The 18,935-nt window shown below is 45.7% G+C and overlaps 2 protein-coding genes across 4 annotated transcripts; both read right to left on the reverse strand.

Moving 5' to 3' along the window:
- Positions 1-799: 799 nt before the first annotated feature.
- Positions 800-2,272, reverse strand: LOC129344969 (E3 ubiquitin-protein ligase RNF186-like). The gene has a single exon (XM_055001898.1). The coding sequence runs from the start codon at positions 2,267-2,269 to the stop codon at positions 1,418-1,420; it is 852 nt and encodes a 283-aa protein (XP_054857873.1). The 5' UTR covers positions 2,270-2,272; the 3' UTR covers positions 800-1,417.
- Positions 2,273-7,053: 4,781 nt separating this feature from the next.
- YBX1 (Y-box binding protein 1) lies at positions 7,054-16,814 on the reverse strand. 3 transcript variants are annotated; one of them, XM_055001269.1, is made up of 8 exons: positions 16,426-16,814; positions 14,036-14,099; positions 11,524-11,557; positions 10,059-10,148; positions 9,577-9,879; positions 8,869-8,951; positions 8,509-8,792; positions 7,054-7,422 (listed from the first exon to the last, which is right to left on the reverse strand). In XM_055001269.1, exons 1-7 carry the CDS (start codon positions 16,649-16,651, stop codon positions 8,540-8,542), a joined length of 1,053 nt encoding a protein of 350 aa, XP_054857244.1. In that variant the 5' UTR covers positions 16,652-16,814; the 3' UTR covers positions 7,054-7,422; positions 8,509-8,539. The 3 variants fall into 3 exon arrangements, with proteins under 3 accessions (XP_054857244.1, XP_054857243.1, XP_054857245.1); XM_055001268.1 differs by having other exon boundaries at positions 7,054-7,427; XM_055001270.1 differs by having other exon boundaries at positions 7,054-7,427; positions 8,509-8,774; positions 16,426-16,813.
- Between the last annotated feature and the right edge of the window lie 2,121 nt (positions 16,815-18,935).

An 18,935-nucleotide genomic window follows, 5' to 3' on the forward strand; every position in this document is an offset into this window, starting at 1 on the left:
TACTAATTTTTAAACATAAACAAGTAGCTTATAATAGTCCTGAGGTGACATGAGTTTTTTAATACAAGTCTTCTTTCATTAAGAAATCTAAAATGAGTCCATTGTTCCATAAAATATGATTTGTAATATGGCACTTCGGATTGTTTAATCTGAAAATTTCTCCATGATGAACTGGTCCTAAATACGGGTAAACCATTTTGAAATTGTTGGTGTTAGTTTGTCCTTCCACAAAGAGGCTATAACAGATTTAGCCGCGGACAGATTTGCTATAAAGGTTTTCCTTATAGTTGGAATAGAGTCATCCTGCCAGATGTTTAAGAGAATGATCTCCAGTTTTAGTGGAATTGAATAGCTTAACATCATTTCAGTACGTTTGGTTACTTGAAACCAAAATTGCTGTATATGGGCACATTCCCACCAACAGTGAAAGAAAGTAGTAGGTGTCCTTTTTAATCGGTTGTTCAAACAATTGGTGAAAAGGACCAAACGTGGAGAAACCTGAAAAGAAACTTGAGCCTTCAAACCAAGCCAGAGTTGTCACAATATCCTTAATTAGGAAGAAAAGTCTCTTCCCCCCACCCCATCTCATTCACACATTCCCTTCCGCTGCAGGAAAGAAGCACAAAGACAGGGTAAAACACACCCCAAACTTGCCCATTTTACCTAACTGTCCTGCAAAGGGCATTCCATAATGCGTGGTGCCCTTCAACAACAGTTTTCTGCTTATGAAAGAAAATTATCACTAATGTCCTTTTTTTTTAAAAAGTCGTTGATTATTTTGTACCAGCAAATCGTTCATCTATTTACAGGTCCAGGTTGGAGCAGAAGTCCAGTGGAGCAAGATATCCAGCTCCTTTGCTCCTCCAGATGAGTGTACAACGCTGTCATGCGATGTCAGATGATCAGTTGATCCACCTAGTTGATTTTCATCTCTCGCTGCCTGCAGGGCTCCTACTTTGTGGGCAGAGGTGCTCTACAGTTGCCTTGCAATTCCTTCATGTCACTTGCCTGAGGAGGCATGCACCAATGTGGGAGGCAGCACCCAGAGCATCTCCCCCAGTGCTGCTGCCATGAGAGATACTCCAGGGCAATGCCCAAATGGCCTCTGCCGTCACTCAAGCAAGGAGCTCTTGTACCACTCAGGCAAGGAAGGAGGCCTGTTTACACATCAGAACACTTTGCCCTAGAACGCCCCTGAAGGCAACATTCTAGCTGCCTCTTGCACTCCTGAGAAGGCAGTAGGGCGAAGAGTTCTAGAACTCGTGTGACAAAATCAGAGAACCGACTGTTATCTACGTGACTCGACAAGTCAGGAGTCAAAAGCAGTTTAATGAAGCCACTTTTCACAAGGCAGAACGTAGTGGCAGAATCTAGTTGAGGTCCAAAGCATCCCCCGACCCCCCGCTTAGGGAACGTTTTAGGCAGCAGATGCAATGCGGCGTGTGCATTTGCACCAGAAGGGGGTTGGAATGTTGGAGCAGCTGCAACGCCAGTTTGGATTGCAAAAAAGCACCCCCACCCCAATCAATCCTAAAGCAACAGCAAAGTAAAGAACCCACGTCAACAGGCCACCGTACACGAAGGGGAGTGTGAAGACGACGAGGATCACTAAAAGCAAGAGAAGGAACATCAATCGCTTGGCAGCCACCCTGTAACCAAGTTCTTCATCTCGGCTGGTAGAGAAAGTACTATGAATCACCAGGGTCTCACTGTGAGTGTCTGGAGAGAAAAACGTCTCTGTATTCGGGGCATGGTTGGCTAAGTGTCCAATGTCCTCCCTGTTAGGGAGGCTGCAGATAAGCCCTCCGAAGACCGTGGTGACTTTTCGGCAGACGGGACAAGCAATTCTCCAGGTGTTGTCTTCATTCCGCAGGATCAACTTCAGGCAGACTGCACAGAAGGTGTGCTGGCAGGCAAGCAGCTTGGGCAACCTGCTACAACTGTACCGGTTAAAGCAGACAAGGCAATCCACATCTTCAGTCGAGCTGGTGGAAGAGCATTGAAAGTCCGTTCGATCAGTTGAAGTGTTTGAGCAACCCAAAGAAACAGGTACAGAAAATGGTGATTTCCAAGAGAGCATAGATTTCCTGCCCGTATCTAGTTGGTCCGAGATATGTGGAGGCGGTGGATCCACAAAAGTCGCTAGACGCTCTTCTTCAGAAGCTGGGTTCTCACATCCTACATTGCCCGTATTTTTAACTTGGTCTTCAGAGTCACTGGGTTTGTCCATCCCTTCTACTTTTTCTTCAGCTGATTCACACTCGATCATTTCCCCACTGGCAGTTCCAGGAGAGATTGCTTCCCATTTCATGCTGCCAAAGCAAGTAGCCATCATGACATCGTGCCCCAACCGGGCTTCACAGTAGCAGCTGCAGGTTCCACGACACCTTTTTATGACCGACTCATTGGTTTGAAGGCACTTCTGCATCAAGACTAGTGACGAGGACGAGGATGGTGGGTTAATCAGTAACGCCGCAGCCACACAGATCTCTCAACGCTTGGCAATATCTCCAAGTAGCTGTGCCCCTTTTCAGGCACTGATCGGAACATGCATATCGAGCAACTACCACATCCAGAGTTGCTTTCTGTAATGCCAGCGCTTTGCAGTTCTTATCTAATTTCTTCTCACGTGACCCCTGCAAAACAGGTTTAGCTTGAGAGTGAGCAGTTTAGCTTCATCACACGGTGCTTCCGTCCAAACCCACAACTCTAGCCACAACACCATAGGAGCCCATCAATTCCTCCTGCTTCTCTTTCAGACGACACCATCATTATTTAATATTTGGAAGACTGACTCTAGGTCTCTATCTGTACACTTTCAGTCCACCTTCTGAAGCAAGGTGGTTGGACACCAGAAACCGGGCCTTCTCTGTTGCAGTATCTCAGTTGTAGAACTCCCTCTCCCCAACTGTTTGCTTGATACCAAATTTGTTGACTTTTTTGCCAGGTGCCTCAAGTGAAGACATTTTTGTTTAATCAGGCCTTATCATAAGTTCTGTCTCCTGGATTTTAACGTAACATTAGGGCCTAGATTTTAACATAACATTAGATGTGTGTAAATACATAGCTGCTTGCAATTAAACACCATCTGTTTTTAATGAATATTGAAGAGCAGTAACTTTTTAGTTATATTGCTGTCTTGATGAGTTCTGTCTGAGAAGCGTCCCCCACCCCAGGTTGCCTTTTTAATGTGGTGTTAGTATTTTAGTGGTGTTGTAATGAATGCTTGTCTTCAAGACTACCTCCTCTGCTATAACATTTTTTCTGCAGTTTAATACTGGAGCTACTTCTTACGATTTTCAATTTAACTTCCGTTTAAATATTGCAACACGTAACTGAAATAAAATTGCCAAGGGAGCTTGCAGGGAGATGACTGTGAAAGGAAATTATGCAATGTTTTCATCGACGAAAATACTTGGAATCTAGTAACCTATTCCCCACCCCCTATCCTTTCCCCCCCTTCTAGCTAAATAACGGCTAGTTGCCAAATCTTGGGGGTGGGGAGATCTTTCTAGCCAAGGTGTTTTAAGAATCTTTTTCAATCCTTGGGTCCTTTTCTGAGGGTGGCACCAGCTTTGAAGTGCAGCTTTCCACCCGGCTCCACCATTTGTGAGATTTAGGCAGCAGGTTGCTTCAGAGAGAGCATTTGGAAAAAAATCAGCAGTCAGAAATCAAGGGATGCTCACGAGTGTTTTCCATACATCAGACAGTAGCCATCGCAAAGTATTTTGCGGCGCTGTCAAATAATGCTGTTTCAAGGAATTCTGACACCTGGTGGCTAATTGCTCTTGCACAAAGGATCTCCCTCCTGGATGATGCCCAGCGGTCATGGCTAGTATTAACCAGCATTGATCAAAAGAACCTTTATGTTTTGTTCTAAAGCAGAAAGTATTCTTCTGTCTGCCTGATGATGTTGCAGAAACACAGACTGAAGTATGATTTCTTGCTCAATCCAATCTACAATTACCCAGCTGGCCAATGGATTTCAGGGAAATTGACTTTCAAGCAGGCATGTGTCAGATTAGAGGATTGGAATGCTAGATCAGGAATAGGCTAAAAGATCATCAGGCCCCGACACAACATTCTTGGTGCCTGTCCAGTCTCTCCTTGGAAACCTCCGCCGGCACCCTGCAGAGCCCGTGGCTATTTGTGCCAACAGTTCTTTCCGCTACTCAGTCCCAGATACCTGTTTACATAGTTCCAATTTGCAAATAATTACACCGGTGAAGCAGAGGGCCACAACCATTTCAACCTGTGATGGTGTCGTTCCCGCAGCTCACAATTATTGTGGTTTATGGGATAAACTTACCCAGTTCCTTCAGTCCCTCGCTGGATGATCCATCTCTCAGGCATCTTCATAAGCCCTCCTCGGGATCTTTTCCAGTATACCAACTTAACAAAAAAATGTAGACGGCCCTCTAGTCATGCATATGCCTTGCCATTGCTGACTCAAGGTGATAATATTACAACCAAAAATGGCATCAGCCATGTGACATGAGCTGACATTGTTGACTCATGTTCCATTTGTCAACCAAACAGCTTCATCAGTATTTTGGAGACAGCATCCAAACAGGCCTGTACATGATAAAAATGGGGAAGTACTCAAGCTGTAATCTGGGGGACTGGAATTAAAACACAAGACAGCTTTGCCAGAATAAAATGGAACAAAAACTGGTAGAATCAGAACCCCAACCTAATACCTCCTAGTCATCTTTTGCATGTCTTTGGGCAAATTGAACTGGGCAAGGGGACAGAAACCCAACCCCTACAGAACATGCATGAAATATTCAAACGTTCACATCTTACTACAGTAGTTTAAGATTGTATGTTTGTAGCACTGAACGCTGTTTCCCCTTTGTCAAGTCACCTCGAACAGTTGATATTAACACATCAGGAAGAGCCTGCCTATTGTCAGAGGCCACGATTTAACTACTGAAGCAGTTCCCTTTTTCTTGTCTTCCCTACATCTAGTGATACAAACCACGTGACGTTGTTCCACCACGCTAGATGTCCTGCTCCCCTAGAGTGGAGCAGGAAATCTTTATGGTGATATTGTATCATGCTGCAGTATTATGAGGGAGGTGTGAGATAATGCTTTTTAGCAAGCCTGCACCAGGCAGTTCTGTTGCCTTCCCTTCATTTTGCAAGCATACGGAAAACCATTCACCAGCTAACATTCCTTTCAAGCTCTCCAAAACGCACTAGAGCCCTCCATGTTACCACCAGAACATAAATGGACAGTTGGGAGCCATCTTCTTTTATAAGATCCAAGATCATTTCCACCTCCATCCACAGCAATTTTGCTCATCTAAGGATATGTGAACAAAAATGACTTGTTATAGGAAGCGAGTCCTTATCAGCTCTGTACAAAATTGAACTTTAGTTGTGGAATTCTGGAATATTGTTTGTGATTTATGAGATTGAACGTAGGATTCCTTGCTTTTATACCTGCTTACAAGCCAAAGCCCCCCCATGGGAAAAATAATAGAACAAAGTCAAGTTAATCGTGCACTAGCTTTTCCTCCAGTTGGTGTCATGAATTCATTGGCTCGTTAAGGGTCAATTTGTGATCTGAAAACACACACGTTTCCCCTTCCGTTATACCTTCTGTGTAAAACAGCTAATAAACACTTCATTTTTTTGTATCCCCAGCTACAGAAGATATTTAGAACTGTGCATTACAAAGACATGAGTACTTTATTTACCTGAAAGTATAATTACTGTGGATATAAGACATCCTCCCCCCACCCCCAGGTTATACACAAACCTTGTATTACTGTACAGATCTGGAACTTTTTGTGCATTTCAGGTGATGTTGTATTTTTCTTGACATCGCTCATAGGGGAGAAACTTGGCCTTCCTTTGGGGCAATTACAATCAAATCTAAAGCAGCAAGCTAGCCCCAATTTCCCTGCCATGCTGGCAGCCAGCTGTTCATGGAAGCCACTTACATGCCAGGGTCTGCCTTTGCATGCAATTAACCAGGGACCATGGCAAACTGAGGCATAAGTACAACAAAAGGGTGGGAAAATAGTGGCAGATTTAGCAGATACAATGAAGCCGGGGCATAGCACATACTGAAACCATAGCTGATCTGCAACGGAATGTCTGAAATACATCTTTTGTTGCTAGCTTCCTTCAACTTGCAATTTACTCAAGAGGGGAAACCAGCAGCCATCCATTTGTGAATACTGGGAGTCAAAATAGCTCAGATTACGATAAACAGACACATTCCATCCTCCCCAACAGAAGCTTCTCTCTGGAAGGGGGAAGTGACTACTCTTCCTGAGCTACTCCTCAACTCTGCTTTCCAGAATGAAGCATTAGCCTGATCTGGAAAGGCAAACACCTAAGAGCACCAGTCTTCCTAGAGATGCTTCGAAGAACACATTTTAGGCTTTAAGAAATGGGAGACACTACAGGCAACACACCTGTAGACTGTGCCAACATATCAGATACGCATTTGTTGATACTGCTGTTAGGTGTAACCAAATGACTTAACCATGTGCACGGAATGAAGAGGCTGCTTGTCTCGCTCCTTTATGCTGGCCAGGGTCATGCCAAGCAGAGAGGGAAGTGATTTGGAAGAGGTTGGGTTCAAATACCAAAAGATGCCCAAATACCCCCAAATTCCTTTCACGTTTTTGATCTGTGGCAATCATTTTCCTCACTTGAATGTGTTAATACACATTCCCTGAACCGGACCCTGAAGGCAAAGTGTTACTAATGTTCACAAGACATAGGTTTCTATAATCCCCATATCATGTGCATGTGTAAGCAAGGAAGCCCTGCTCAAATTATTTCTTCTCCTGCCCTTTTTGTTTGACCATTTTTGATTTAAGAGTGGATTTCTTCCTTTCAGTTAACTTAAGCACTATTAGCATATTAAATTCAAAACCCCCATTAATTTCTCTACTTTTAGCTAGAAATACTTGGGAAACATGGTCTCTCCTCTTCACTTGTATGAGACAGGCTACAAAATGGGGAATGTGGGGGGGGGGGAGAGGGAATGACTTCATGTTACTGGCTTTAGGAAATCAGAAAGCACCCAGGCAATTCTTAAGACCTTTATTAAGAGATGCTTGCAGTTTGACTTGAAAAAATCAGGTGTATCTTTCATACAAATTAAAAATGAGGTTCTTAAAAATCCCAACTTGACCAGATATGAAACAATTTAAAAACCTTTAAAGGTGTATTGAGAAAAAACAGGCCTTTAAAAAACATGTTTGTCACTCCCAAAAGGAGACTGCTTTAGGTAAAAATAATAAAAATCCCATGCTGCATAGATAATGCAGATAGTTCGAGTGATCTGGTCAACAGCAAAAAGCAAGCACTTAAGGTCTTCAGTTCCAATTCTTCTGTTCATTTCTTATTGCTGGAATTTCATATTCTCTTTATTTCTTATTCTCTCTTCTTTGATGACTAAACTGAAAAAAGAAAAAAGGCAGCTATTATTTTACCCATACTGGGTGTGACCCGCCTCCCACGGAAGCCAGTGGCAGAACACCCACGGATATGCCTCTGGAATATCTTGCACGACACCCCATTCCTGGCACTGCAACACTGTCGGCTACACAATCCAGTTCTCACAAACAGAGGGAGTGATATAGATTGCAAGCAGGGGCTGACATGACTGATTGCTCCCTCATAGAAATTCCTAACATACAGAAAGCGGATGAAGGTACTAGTCCAGGTCTTTGCCCTTGAGGGGATAATTTTCTATGCGCAGGGAACTTTTGGGCATAGTCGATTTTTAATTTGAGCCTCCACCTGCAGAGGTATGGCCCAGCCGCAGTCTTACAGCCATTTGACAGAAAAGCCCTCCAGCATCTATCTGAGAAATTCCTGAACACGTGGGCACTAAAATTCATTACCAGACAGCCCCCAGAATCAGTTCAGTCATCTATGCATGAACCATCTTCACAAGCACCTGAAGGCAACCTGGTGAAATCTGGGACAAACATCCAAAACATGCATGTTTACACTGCTGTCTAAAAGCTGCTTTCCAGTGAACCAAGCAGTTAAGCAGCCGTTCCATTTTAGTAGGAGACTGCATTCTCAATATTCTGGCATATTTCCTCACAGCCAACACCCTGTCTTGCGTGACTACTAGGAAGTGAGAGTCAGAAGCCCTCAGACCAAAGACGGTCGAGCTTCTTGGTGATTCTGAACAGACAATTTCACCTCAGCTGTAAGATCTCTCCCGTCCCAGAGGAATGTAAGATTCTAGATGTTAAAAAACCCTGGTGATTACACCAGGAAAGGCAACTGTCTGATCCTAAGCAAGCTTGTGGTTTCAATCTTCCTACAAACAGGGCTAAAGTCCCCCTGCCAAGTAACTGAAGTTCCCATTAGGGTCAGAAATAGATTTGAAGGACCAACTCATTCATATTCTTGATGCCAAGGACAAGTGCAGCATAAGCTTCAGTAGCAGAGTGAAGCTCCCAGTGCCAGCAAATCCAGTGCCACCATCAAATGCGCTTTATCAGCAGACTCATTGCCACTCACCCGGATGATGGTAGAGATGGTAAGCCGGCATTTACTCAGCCCCGCCCTGCTCGGCCTCGGGAGCGGACGTGTTCTCAGCTGGTGGTTCGGCTGCCTTTGTCTCTTTGCCATCTTGTGGTTTAGGGTTTTCTGGACGTCTGCGTCGGTAATTGAAGTTGCGACGGTACCGACGTTGAGTTGGCTGCTGACCCTGGGCCTCATCACCCTGGTTCTCTTTGTCTTCTTCGTTGCCTTCCTCCCTGGGTTGTCGTTGGCGAGGAGGACCCCTGAAAAGTCCAGCAAACCTTTAAGCACCTACCTCAGTCTCACAGTTCTGGCATCCAGCAGTTCAGCACTGCACATGTTTCTGTGGGAGCTCACCTGCGATAACGTGGTCTGTAACCCCGGTACATGTTCTGTCTGACAGGTCTGCCTTGTTCTCCCGCACCCTGGTTGTCAGCACCCTGAAGCACAGAAAGGCAAAGAGCTCAACTTAGAAGGTTTTTGTTTTTTAAACTCCGTCCTTGGGAAACAGATTGCAACAAAAATGCCCCATTGTACATGCACCTCACTTTGTCTGATGTATGCTAATTAAGCCTAAAAACTGAAACCTAAGTTTATTCAATAGAACTGAAACAGTCATTTGGCCGGTGGGTGGGGAGTCAGGATGCCCAAGTGGAAAAAACAACTTTGCTACTCACAGGTGGGCACAGCATTCTGTGCAGGTTTCTCAGATATAAAAAATGGCCTGGGAATTTCAGCTATGCCAGCACGCGAGAGACATCATACTACAAAAAAGCAAGAATACTTATTTCTCTGTAGAGGAATGTTGCCAAAAGTGGACAGGTCCAGGGATTCGTGCCCCTGCACTTATGTGGGCACACAATGAACACATGGTGCTGGCAGGCACACTAGAGATCTCGCAGCAAACTACATTTGATACAACTCCCAATCGATTTTACTCACCCAAGCAAGACATTTCAATCCCACAAACGCACACAGGAGGCTTAAGTATATGTACAAACGTACTCCCCCCCCCTCTAACCAAGCCATGCAACAACAGCATATATTTTTTTCCTGAAAAGTTACCTCCACTATCTCTCCTTGCACAGGAGCATTGGAATACTGTGGTCGACGGCCATAGGGCCGACGCATGTAGTAAGGTGGGTACCGCCTCCTGCGGTAGGGGCGGCGCTGTTGGGACTGGCCTTCCGGCAAGCTCTCCGACCCCTCGTTCTTTTCTCCACTCTCACTATTTTGGTAATTTTGCTGGTAGTTCCGTGGAGGACCTCTACGTCGTGGATATCGTCTGTATTGGTTACGGTCTGCTGCATATTTACTGCCTTGCACTGGAACTCCACCAGGGCCTGTAACGTTGGCTGCCTCCGCTCCCTGAAAACAGCCATCCCAAAACACCGCATGAGAGTCAGCACACACAAGCACCAAAACATCCATTCTGTATCCAAAGGGAAACACAGCTGCTCATTTCAGCTGCATGCACTGCCTGACCCAGTCAGAAGCCAAAACTCAAAGAGCCAAGTAGGGGCTACTGAAAGCTTAAGCAAGCTCACCTTTTCTCCTTCAACCACATCAAATTCCACAGTCTCTCCATCTCCTACGCTGCGAAGGTACTTCCTGGGGTTATTCTTCTTTATAGCAGTCTAATGGCAAAACAGATTTAGACTTTAAATGACAACAGTCAAGACTTAACAAATATGAAAACAGTTTTCTGGATTAGGGAAGGATTAAACAAAAATATTAAAGAGGTCAGGAGGGAGAAAAAATATACCTGCAAGTTAAAATGTATACAGGAATGATATCTGACCTAAAGTGTTCATTCACAAAGCAGCAACCCTTGAAGGTATTTTCTCTGCTTTGCAGCACACAGACTCGGCCTTCTGAAACAGCTGGGTTGGCCAGGACACAGGTGCTGATAGCTGACATAGTTTATTGGGTCCCGTCCAGCCCTACAGGCTGCGTTCCAAAGACGCTGAGGGGGGGGGGGAAACAGGGATATTCTGGTGCTGTCTCTCAGAAATCCACATAATACGGGGAAGTCATTTTAGATCCCCATATGGGTGCCATGTTAGCCTCTCTAATCAGACCCACAAATTCTGCTTTCCAAATAGCAGACGCCTGTATTTTCAGCTAATCATGTGATCACACACATCAAGCTGACCTTCACAGTTTGCTTACCAAACGCTTTTTGGTGTCAATAGTAACAGCTGCACTCGAAGCTAAATTATATAGTGCTGACAATGTTTTGCCCCTGAACAAGCAAGTACCACTAACCCTATTTAGCCTTCTATGTAGCCCTAATGCCCTAATAATTCAGAAAAAGTAGAAGAGGGCCACAGAGAGAAACGTCTGCTGTTCTTGCCGGGCCTGTACATTATCTTCTGGGGGTAAAAATTCTCGAGAGTTTTATCATGATAGATTGGTGGCATGCCTAGAGTAACAGGCAATGTTAATCCAGTAACAAGTAATATTATTAATTTCAAACTGGATGTCAGGTCATGTGCATGACAGACACCATTGCATAGGAAAAAGCAGCAGACCAAGGAGAGACATGCTCCTCAAGCAATACAAAGCTGCTCCCCCAAATAACTGGTTCTAATGCCAGCTTATTTTTAAGAATGTACGCATTTCTGCTACAGGACTTCATTGTGTTTTTTTAAACAAACATGCATGTGAACCCAGTTATGAGCTAAAAGGAAAAAGTGGGCCAAAAGCATCATGTAAAACAAGCTGCCAGTTACAAACCCTTCAAGCGAAATGAAGTAGAATGCAAGGCAGCTACGGGGCGCAGACCAGAGTCCTCCAGTACATAAGCAGAATGCAGTGAGAGCACAGGCCATGTAGGCAATGCATACAGGGAACACAGGGTTCAGAAGTGAGTAATACCTACGTTTTTATTTTGAGGCAAGGCTGACTCTTCCAACAGCTGGCCCAACCAACTCCCACCCCTATCAGTCAAAGCAAAACATGGTCTCATTTCACCAGAATCTAGATTATCTAGTTGTCCAAGGGCCTCACCTGGTGGACAAATACGTCTTCCTTGGTGTCATTCCTGCAGCAAAACAATATACGTTCAGTTCAGAAAACACAACACAAAGAAACATCATTCTCCAGCAAGGAGTGGTATTAAGTTTTGGACAGAGGCCAGCCCGTAGCTTTGGGGTACTGCCAAAGACCAACTCATGTATCATATCCCTCCCCCTGTCCACGCCCATAACTTTCTTGGGCTAAAAATATACGTAGAGCGTAAGCTTGGAAGTTTCGTATTTCTTCCTGAAAACTGCAGTACTGCCTCCAATCATCCAGCAATCTCTCAACCCCAGAGCCAAAATGCTTTTTGGACTCATGACAGCTCTTTCCTGCAGAAACACTTTTCATCAATATTTGATATTACCTCTTTCTGGAACCCCCCCCCAACCTTACTTTCTACTAAGATCATTTGCATGGCAAAGACGACACTTTTTAAAAACAGAATAAAAGCAAGTGGTATGGGTGGGCATCAAAGCACCATGTATAGTCACCAACACTTCCCATACTGCTTAACATTGAGTAGACGTTTGCAGGAGGAAACAGGTGGGGTATGGTAGGAGTAAGCACCCCGCCCCCACAAACTACTTCCAGTAAAAGCGCTTATCACTCAGTGTATTGCAATAGCAGCATCTGCTGGGCAGTTTACAGCTACCCATGGGAAGGGCTACAGGTGGGGCAGGGTTTTTTTTTCCCTCAGAACCTACAGTGCGGAAAGATGAATGGCAATAACCTTGCACAGAAAATGGCATTTTATACAGCATCACAGACATTAATGGAAGCAATTATGATGCAATCAAAATTCAATGACAAACCCCTATTTTACGTATAGCATCTTTAAGACACACTACTCAAGTAATCTCTTGGCACTCCATGCCAAACTCAAGGCATGTGACTAACGGGGGCCCTCCTTGCTTATGTTTCCAGCCCAGCTCATATCACTACTGCCCAGCAAGCCTTTCCTCAACTGCTTGGCCTGAGATCAACACCACAAGGATGCAGAAGCCGAGAAGGACCAAATAATAGCTGCCTTTACTACTGCTGTGCAGTAGCCTCCAGCAGTGTAAGAAAATACTACCATCAACAAGGGAAACTCACTTGTGGAGGAAGAGAGAGAAGCAGCACCTCTTCTCAAAGGTCCTGCTGAGTTTGCACATAATAGCAGCCATGGGAAAGAAATCAAGGCTTTCAGAAGTCCCAAGGTAAACATGAATGCAAGACCCTGCCAGTGTCAAACTGAAGACTAGCAACAAGATGGGTAGCCGTGTTTGTCTGTGGCACTAGAAAAGAGCAAGAGTCCAGTAGCACCTATAAGACCAACAAAATTTGTAGTAAGGTATAAACTTTCGTGAGCCACACCTCACTTTATCTGAAGATCTGTTATCTTCAGATATCTGAAGAACCGAGCTGTGGCTCACGAAAGCTCATACCCTACCACAAATTTTGTGAAGTCTTATAGGTGCTACTGGACTCTTGCTCTTTTCTATGGCTGGAGACTAGCAATCATAGAAGACATGTGAGATGGAGGAGCGCTAGTGATTGCATTTTCATTGGCTGATTGTTTCTCATTTGGTGTGCCTTTGGAGATTAAAGAAACTTGGAGTCCTTGGGGCATCTCTCCAGGTTAGGGCCTAATGACCTGTAATCTAATTAACTGCATGCACTTGCACCTCCTTTGAAAAACAACCAAGGCTAGCCAAATGGCTGTCACTGTGAGCAGCTTTTTTTGCCTGCTTGTGGTTTGGGGAAGGATATTTTGGTTTCATTTTAATACGATACTTCTCTTGACTCCAATTCTGGAGTAGTGAATATTTTTATTTTCAGTAAAAATATTTAATACTTGCAGTAAGTTGGTACGTATACTTTAAAAGCCAAACCTGTACAAACCATTGGATTTTGTTTACTCGGATCAACTATGCCTGCAGTTCAAAAGCCAGCAACAACTTGCTGTTATCTCTGGCAACAGATGTTCCTTCCATCTGCCTGCTAGTCCTCTGGATTGCCTCTCTTGCTTGGGACCTCAGTGCCCACAACTGAACTCCACACAATCCTCCAAGGGAAACCAAGCCAGGAATCAAGTGAAGAGCCCAAGACCCTCCTAAGCCTGGCTTCTCTACTGCCGTGGCTGTCTTGGGCCACACTCAACCGGCAAGCCCTTTCAGAAGAGCTGCTAACTGAACTGTTGTCTTATCTGATACCTGTTCACACAGAGCTGACATCTGCCCAATTCTACCTGATCTCCAGTGCTCACTATTCAGTCTGATCAAGAACTGCCATGGTGGACAATGCAAAAAAGCATATCAACAATAGATCTGGACCAAAACCAACCTCACTGAGATATACAGCAAAAAAGTAGAAGCAAGCTAAGCAGGGGACATCCTGCACTAACAGCTAGACATTGGGTTAAGGGGGCATCTAAGAACCTTAATGCCACCTGTCCAATCACAGCTTTCTTTAAAAAAATACAAAAGTTTAGACTTTGGCACAAGTAATTCCTCCGTACCTGTTGATGAAGCCATAGCCGTTCCTTACGTTGAACCATTTCACTGTCCCCAAAACCTTCGTTGCTACAAGAAAAAGGGAAAAAATGCAGTTTAAGACATGCAAGTGCTGACAATGCATCACCATGTGCTTCCTCTACTGCACTGGGAGGAGCCAGTTTTCATGCACGAGGCTGTTGGATAGCAACATCAAATGGCAACTTCCCCAAAAAGCAAAGATAAAACTTCCTCACTGCTTTAAACAACTTAAAGGCATCAGTTCACACAGCTGGTGGAGAATAAGGAAGAAAGCCTGTAGATTCCATTTATTAGGTGGCTTTAGATAAGCTCCTCTCTTAGCAAGACTGCTCCAAAGGAGCTATTTAAAGAATTTTGAACTGATGTAGAAAGGCTATCATAATTATTCCTACAAAATTCAAAGAGTGTGAAGATGCCAAGGATGAGCAGTAATGCTCATCAAACCTCACGATTCACTACAAAGTCTTAAGACAAGCTATTATTTTCTCAGGATCTCCCTATCCTGTAATACATAACAGAGGCTAATAATGCCATCCTCGTGTTCTAGGGTTTGGGAGATGGCTCTTAGTCTTGAAATGCTCCACATGAGGGTAAATGCTACAATCCTATGTGTATAACATGTAACATAGTAAGTATGGTACATAGCAGTAATCCAGGTTTACAATGCAACAGAAAGCATGGGACAAAGGTGTATAGAGGGAAAATACACGATTACAGAATGTGTTGCGTTCTAAATTAAGCATGCATCCTCTTTTTGAAATGAAACAGAGAGAAGATATGCATACTCAGAAGTAAGTTCTACAAAAAACAGTGGGAGTTATTTCCAAGTATACATGCACACGATTGTAACTTTTGAGTTTTACTCAAGGTTGCTGCAGGCATATAAATTCATTTTTAACTGCAGTGGGTTCTATACAACCAGAAGCACTAAATAAACAAGGGTGGAGGAGAAAAGTTATGTACTGTAGTATTACCAGTCAACCAGGATAATTAAAAAAAAAAAGGCATGGCTCCTTCCCACCATAATGTATCCAAGGAAACCCTTGAAATCCCCCATCCTCTTTCACAGAGGCTATGCTAACTGTAACCAGGGGCAGGGCCTTCTCTACTACAGCCCCAGAAGACTCCTTTATGTAAATCACTATTGCTTTCGTTTCTTTAGCTTTTTTTAAATGAGTGGCTATTTTAAAAGTAGCTGCCTCGGGGTGCTCCCACAGGAAAACATGTACACCTTGGAGATAAAATCTAACAAGCAGTCTCTCCAGGGGAAGATGGAAAGGTGGTGGCTTCCCTTGGATTCCTCAAAAGCATATGTGAACTCTACCATGCTGTGGAAGGCACCATTACTTAAATTAAAACGGGCGAGGCAGGGTTGCCAACTTCCATGTGGGGTCTGGAGATCTTCCAGAAATACAACTTATCTCCAGTCATCACAGATCACTTCCCTTGGAGAAAATGGCTGCTTTGGAGGTTGTGACACATTGGGGGGAAAATATACCGCCAAATACACCAATGTGCCTAAAACTAAGAATCTGTTAGAAAATATCTCAAACAATACAATCATACAATGACCACTAACAAGAAATGTAAATACATGAGATTATAATGCAATGTATCCTCATAAGGAAGTGTAAACAGTATAATCTCATGTATTTACATTTATTGTTAGTGGTGACTTTATAGTACAGATATTTTCTAATAAGTTTTTGGAATATTGTTGGTCAAGTGTATTTTCCCCCTGAAGTGGCACACGTTAGTTGTGGATGGTTTGAGGTGTTCCCTTTGCTTTAGTTGCTTTGGAGGGAGCATGCTATGGCATTACACCATGCCGAGATCCCGCCCTTCCCTGGCTCCACCCCGCAATCTCCAGGAATTTCCCGAGCTGGAAATCGTGGAGAGGAGACAACTCCTCACTGTATTTTTCACCCTCAGCCATTTAAATTGAGGGATTCACTCTCCCAACTTGAAGGCAATGAGATAGACACCCCCCTTACCTCAAAGGCCCCCGACGTATTAAACCGTCCTCGACCACGCCTCCTCCCCCCTCCTTTTTTTTTTTTTTGCGACAGCAGGGCGCGCACGCGTGGAAAGGGAAAGGAGAGACACGGTCTCAACCGCCGGGGCACGCGCTCAGGCCTGCCACAGGGAGCGGAGAGAGAAGAGCCGCGCGCACTTTAGCCAGCCAATCAGCGGACAGCGAGAAGGGAGGGTGACTGAAAGGAACGTGAGGGGAAGGCAAGGATGAGGGGACGAGAAGCCCGCGCGCACGCGCAGTGACCGCCAAGCGCGCGAGGCGCTCGCGCGGCCCACCAACCGCTCTGCCCCGCCCCCTCCTCCCCCCGCCCGTCGTGCCTCATTTTTTTCTCCCCCTCACCGATGACCTTCTTGTCCCCGCCGGCGGGGGGCGCCGCCGAGCCCAGGCCGCCGTTGGTGCCGTTGCCGCCGCCGCCGCCTCCTCCGCCGGTGCCGTTGCTGGGCTTGGCGTCCGGGACGGCGGGGGCCGCCGCCGCAACCAAGGGGGCCGCGGCCGCAGGGGCCACCGCTGCTGGTAGCGGGGCGGCGGCGGCGGGGGGCGCCTGGGTCTCGGCCTCGCTGCTCATGGCGACGGTGGTGGACGGTGGTGGTGACTGGCTTGCAGCAGCGCCGCCTCCCGCGCGGTGTTGATGGTGACTCGGGGGCCGGCCGTTGGCGGGGGGGGGGCTGCTCCCTTACTCCGGGCTCGCTGGGCTCCGCTCTCCGCTCCCGATACCGATCGAACTGGCCACAATGGCGGCGCGCACTAGCTAGCCACCCCGCACGCACCGCCCACCTGCGCCGTGGCCATTGGCTGCCCGTCAGGCGGCACGCTCGCCAATAGGCTAGTCTATGCGGGCGGCCGCCCGCTGCCACACCCGGTTGGCCCGTCAATCCCGCCCGTCAAAATTCTCGAGAGGCGGTTGGTTACATTACGTTTACGCCCGCCCTCTACACCCTCCCCTCTTGTTTCCCCCTTCAAGTCTTCTCTCTACATCGCTGGCCTAGTGTTGCCCCCTTGAATCCTGATTGGCCGAGAGCCCGCTTTGTCTCCGCCCCCCAGGGAAGAGACAGCCAGGAAATGCCTTGTCCTCTGACCATAGATGGGGACCATGTGGCCGAAGGAGTCCAGGCAGGGCCACGCCAGGGGCTTGCCTGGGTCGGCTTTAGCCCGATCCTGCCCCGCTAAGTGTCCCTCCCCGGGAGCCGGCGCTGCACTGCCTGAATTAATCTAAAGCCATTAACTGCAGACAAAGATGGCTCGAGTTCAGCATTTTCCAGGGGATTTGTTACGGTTGCCAACCTCCAAGTGAGGCCTAGAGAGATCCCACAATTACCACCACTGATCAGTTTCCCTGGAGGAAATAACTTTGGAGCGTGAACTCTTGCACTATGCCTCCCCCGGGGAATTTCCCGACCTGGCGTTGGCAACCCTGGTTTATAATGACTACTGTTACAGCTGAGAGATCTGGTTGAAGTGAGCAGATGAGTTTCATCTATTTGACAAGAGGGCTTCCTGTTAGCAATCTGAAATCCCAATAAAGTAATTCCTAGATTATTTCGTATTTGCTTCCCTTTCTCCTCTCAATCTGTTATTTGGGCAACACGCAAATCGATCTCTTAGCACGTCAGACCATTGGTCGGTATATATTAGCGCTGTCTCCTTTAATGGGTAGTGACTCTCCCGCAGATTTTCCTCAGCAGGTAAAACCAAGGAAACCTGCATTCAAGGCAAGTGCTGTACCAAAGCTTGAGCCATTGAATCCTGCCTGTTTATGATGGTCAGCATCTCTCTAAGGTTTAAAGTCTTTCCCTACACCTGCTACCTTTAAGAGGGGAGGGCATGCCAAGGATTGAACCCGGGATACATTAGGTAAGTATGTGCAACCGCTATAGCGTCTCCCCTAATTTCCACCATGAAGACTTTTAACACTCTTGAGATGTTTGCCCTATTAACAGTGCCATCCTAAGGGTTGTTATGCCCTTCTAAATCCATTCAAATCAGTTTAGAAAGGTGCAGTTTTACTACCAGAGGCATTCCAAAGTTCTGTTTGCTTAATCACATCTCATCTTTCTTGCAGCTCTTAAGCCTGGAACTCCTTCCCTAGCACCAGAGATTAGACGGCTGCCAAATGGAACCTGTGGGTTTAACACATCACTTGTTGGGGCTTCCTGGAAAACAGGTGGTTTGCCATTGTGACTCTTGGCTAGATAAATCTCAGGGATGATCCAGCTGGCTGTTTGTTTTCTTAACATACGTGGTTCTCCCTTTGTCCCACCAAATTCCAGTTCCAAACCCACCTTTTCCACAAAGCCTTTGGATATGAGTTTTAGTCTTCTCTCCCCAATGAAACCAGGTCCATGTGAAGGAAATTGCTTTTACTTGTCCCATGACATTGCCCTACTCCTCCACCCACCACTTCCCCTCTAAATTTAGGTCTTTATGTCAAGGCCTTTCCTTTTTGTTTTTTGCGCAACTATGTAAGTACATCTATATGGCAAGGTTCCTTTTCTGTAGCTGCAGTGAGACATGAGAAAGCAAACATCATACCAAGTGAATGGGAGATATGACAAGTGGGAAAGAATTACAAAAAGCAGGCCTTCTCTACTAGGGATTCTGAAGGGATGAATGTGGCAAGGCCCTCTCCTGCTCAGAGGGCCCCTGCTCAGCACTAAGCATTTACAGACTTTGGCTTAAGTCCTTTACACACTGAATTCTCTGCAAGCAAGCCTCTTGAACAGATTTCCAAACATATATACACTAGATGCCAGACGGCTGTAACTCTGTGTTCGTGCCAGTAACTCTCCTTGAAAGAAAAGGTTCACTTATGTAAACATGCAGAACAGCAGCACCTGACTCCCTTAACACAG

Source organism: Eublepharis macularius, chromosome 17 (genome assembly GCF_028583425.1).
Source record: "Eublepharis macularius isolate TG4126 chromosome 17, MPM_Emac_v1.0, whole genome shotgun sequence".
NCBI classification, from domain to species: Eukaryota; Metazoa; Chordata; class Lepidosauria; order Squamata; family Eublepharidae; genus Eublepharis; species Eublepharis macularius.

Coding starts and splice junctions, on each gene's coding strand:
- YBX1 (XM_055001269.1), bottom strand. CDS start 16,651: ATGAGCAGCGAGGCCGAGACCCAGGCGCCCCCCGCCGCCGCCGCCCCG. Junction 9,880..10,058: donor ATGTGGTTGAAGGAGAAAAG/GTGAGCTTGCTT, acceptor GGCTGTTTTCAG/GGAGCGGAGGCAGCCAACGT. Junction 8,952..9,576: donor TGCAAGGAGAGATAGTGGAG/GTAACTTTTCAG, acceptor TCTGTGCTTCAG/GGTGCTGACAACCAGGGTGC.
- LOC129344969 (XM_055001898.1), bottom strand. CDS start 2,269: ATGATCGAGTGTGAATCAGCTGAAGAAAAAGTAGAAGGGATGGACAAA.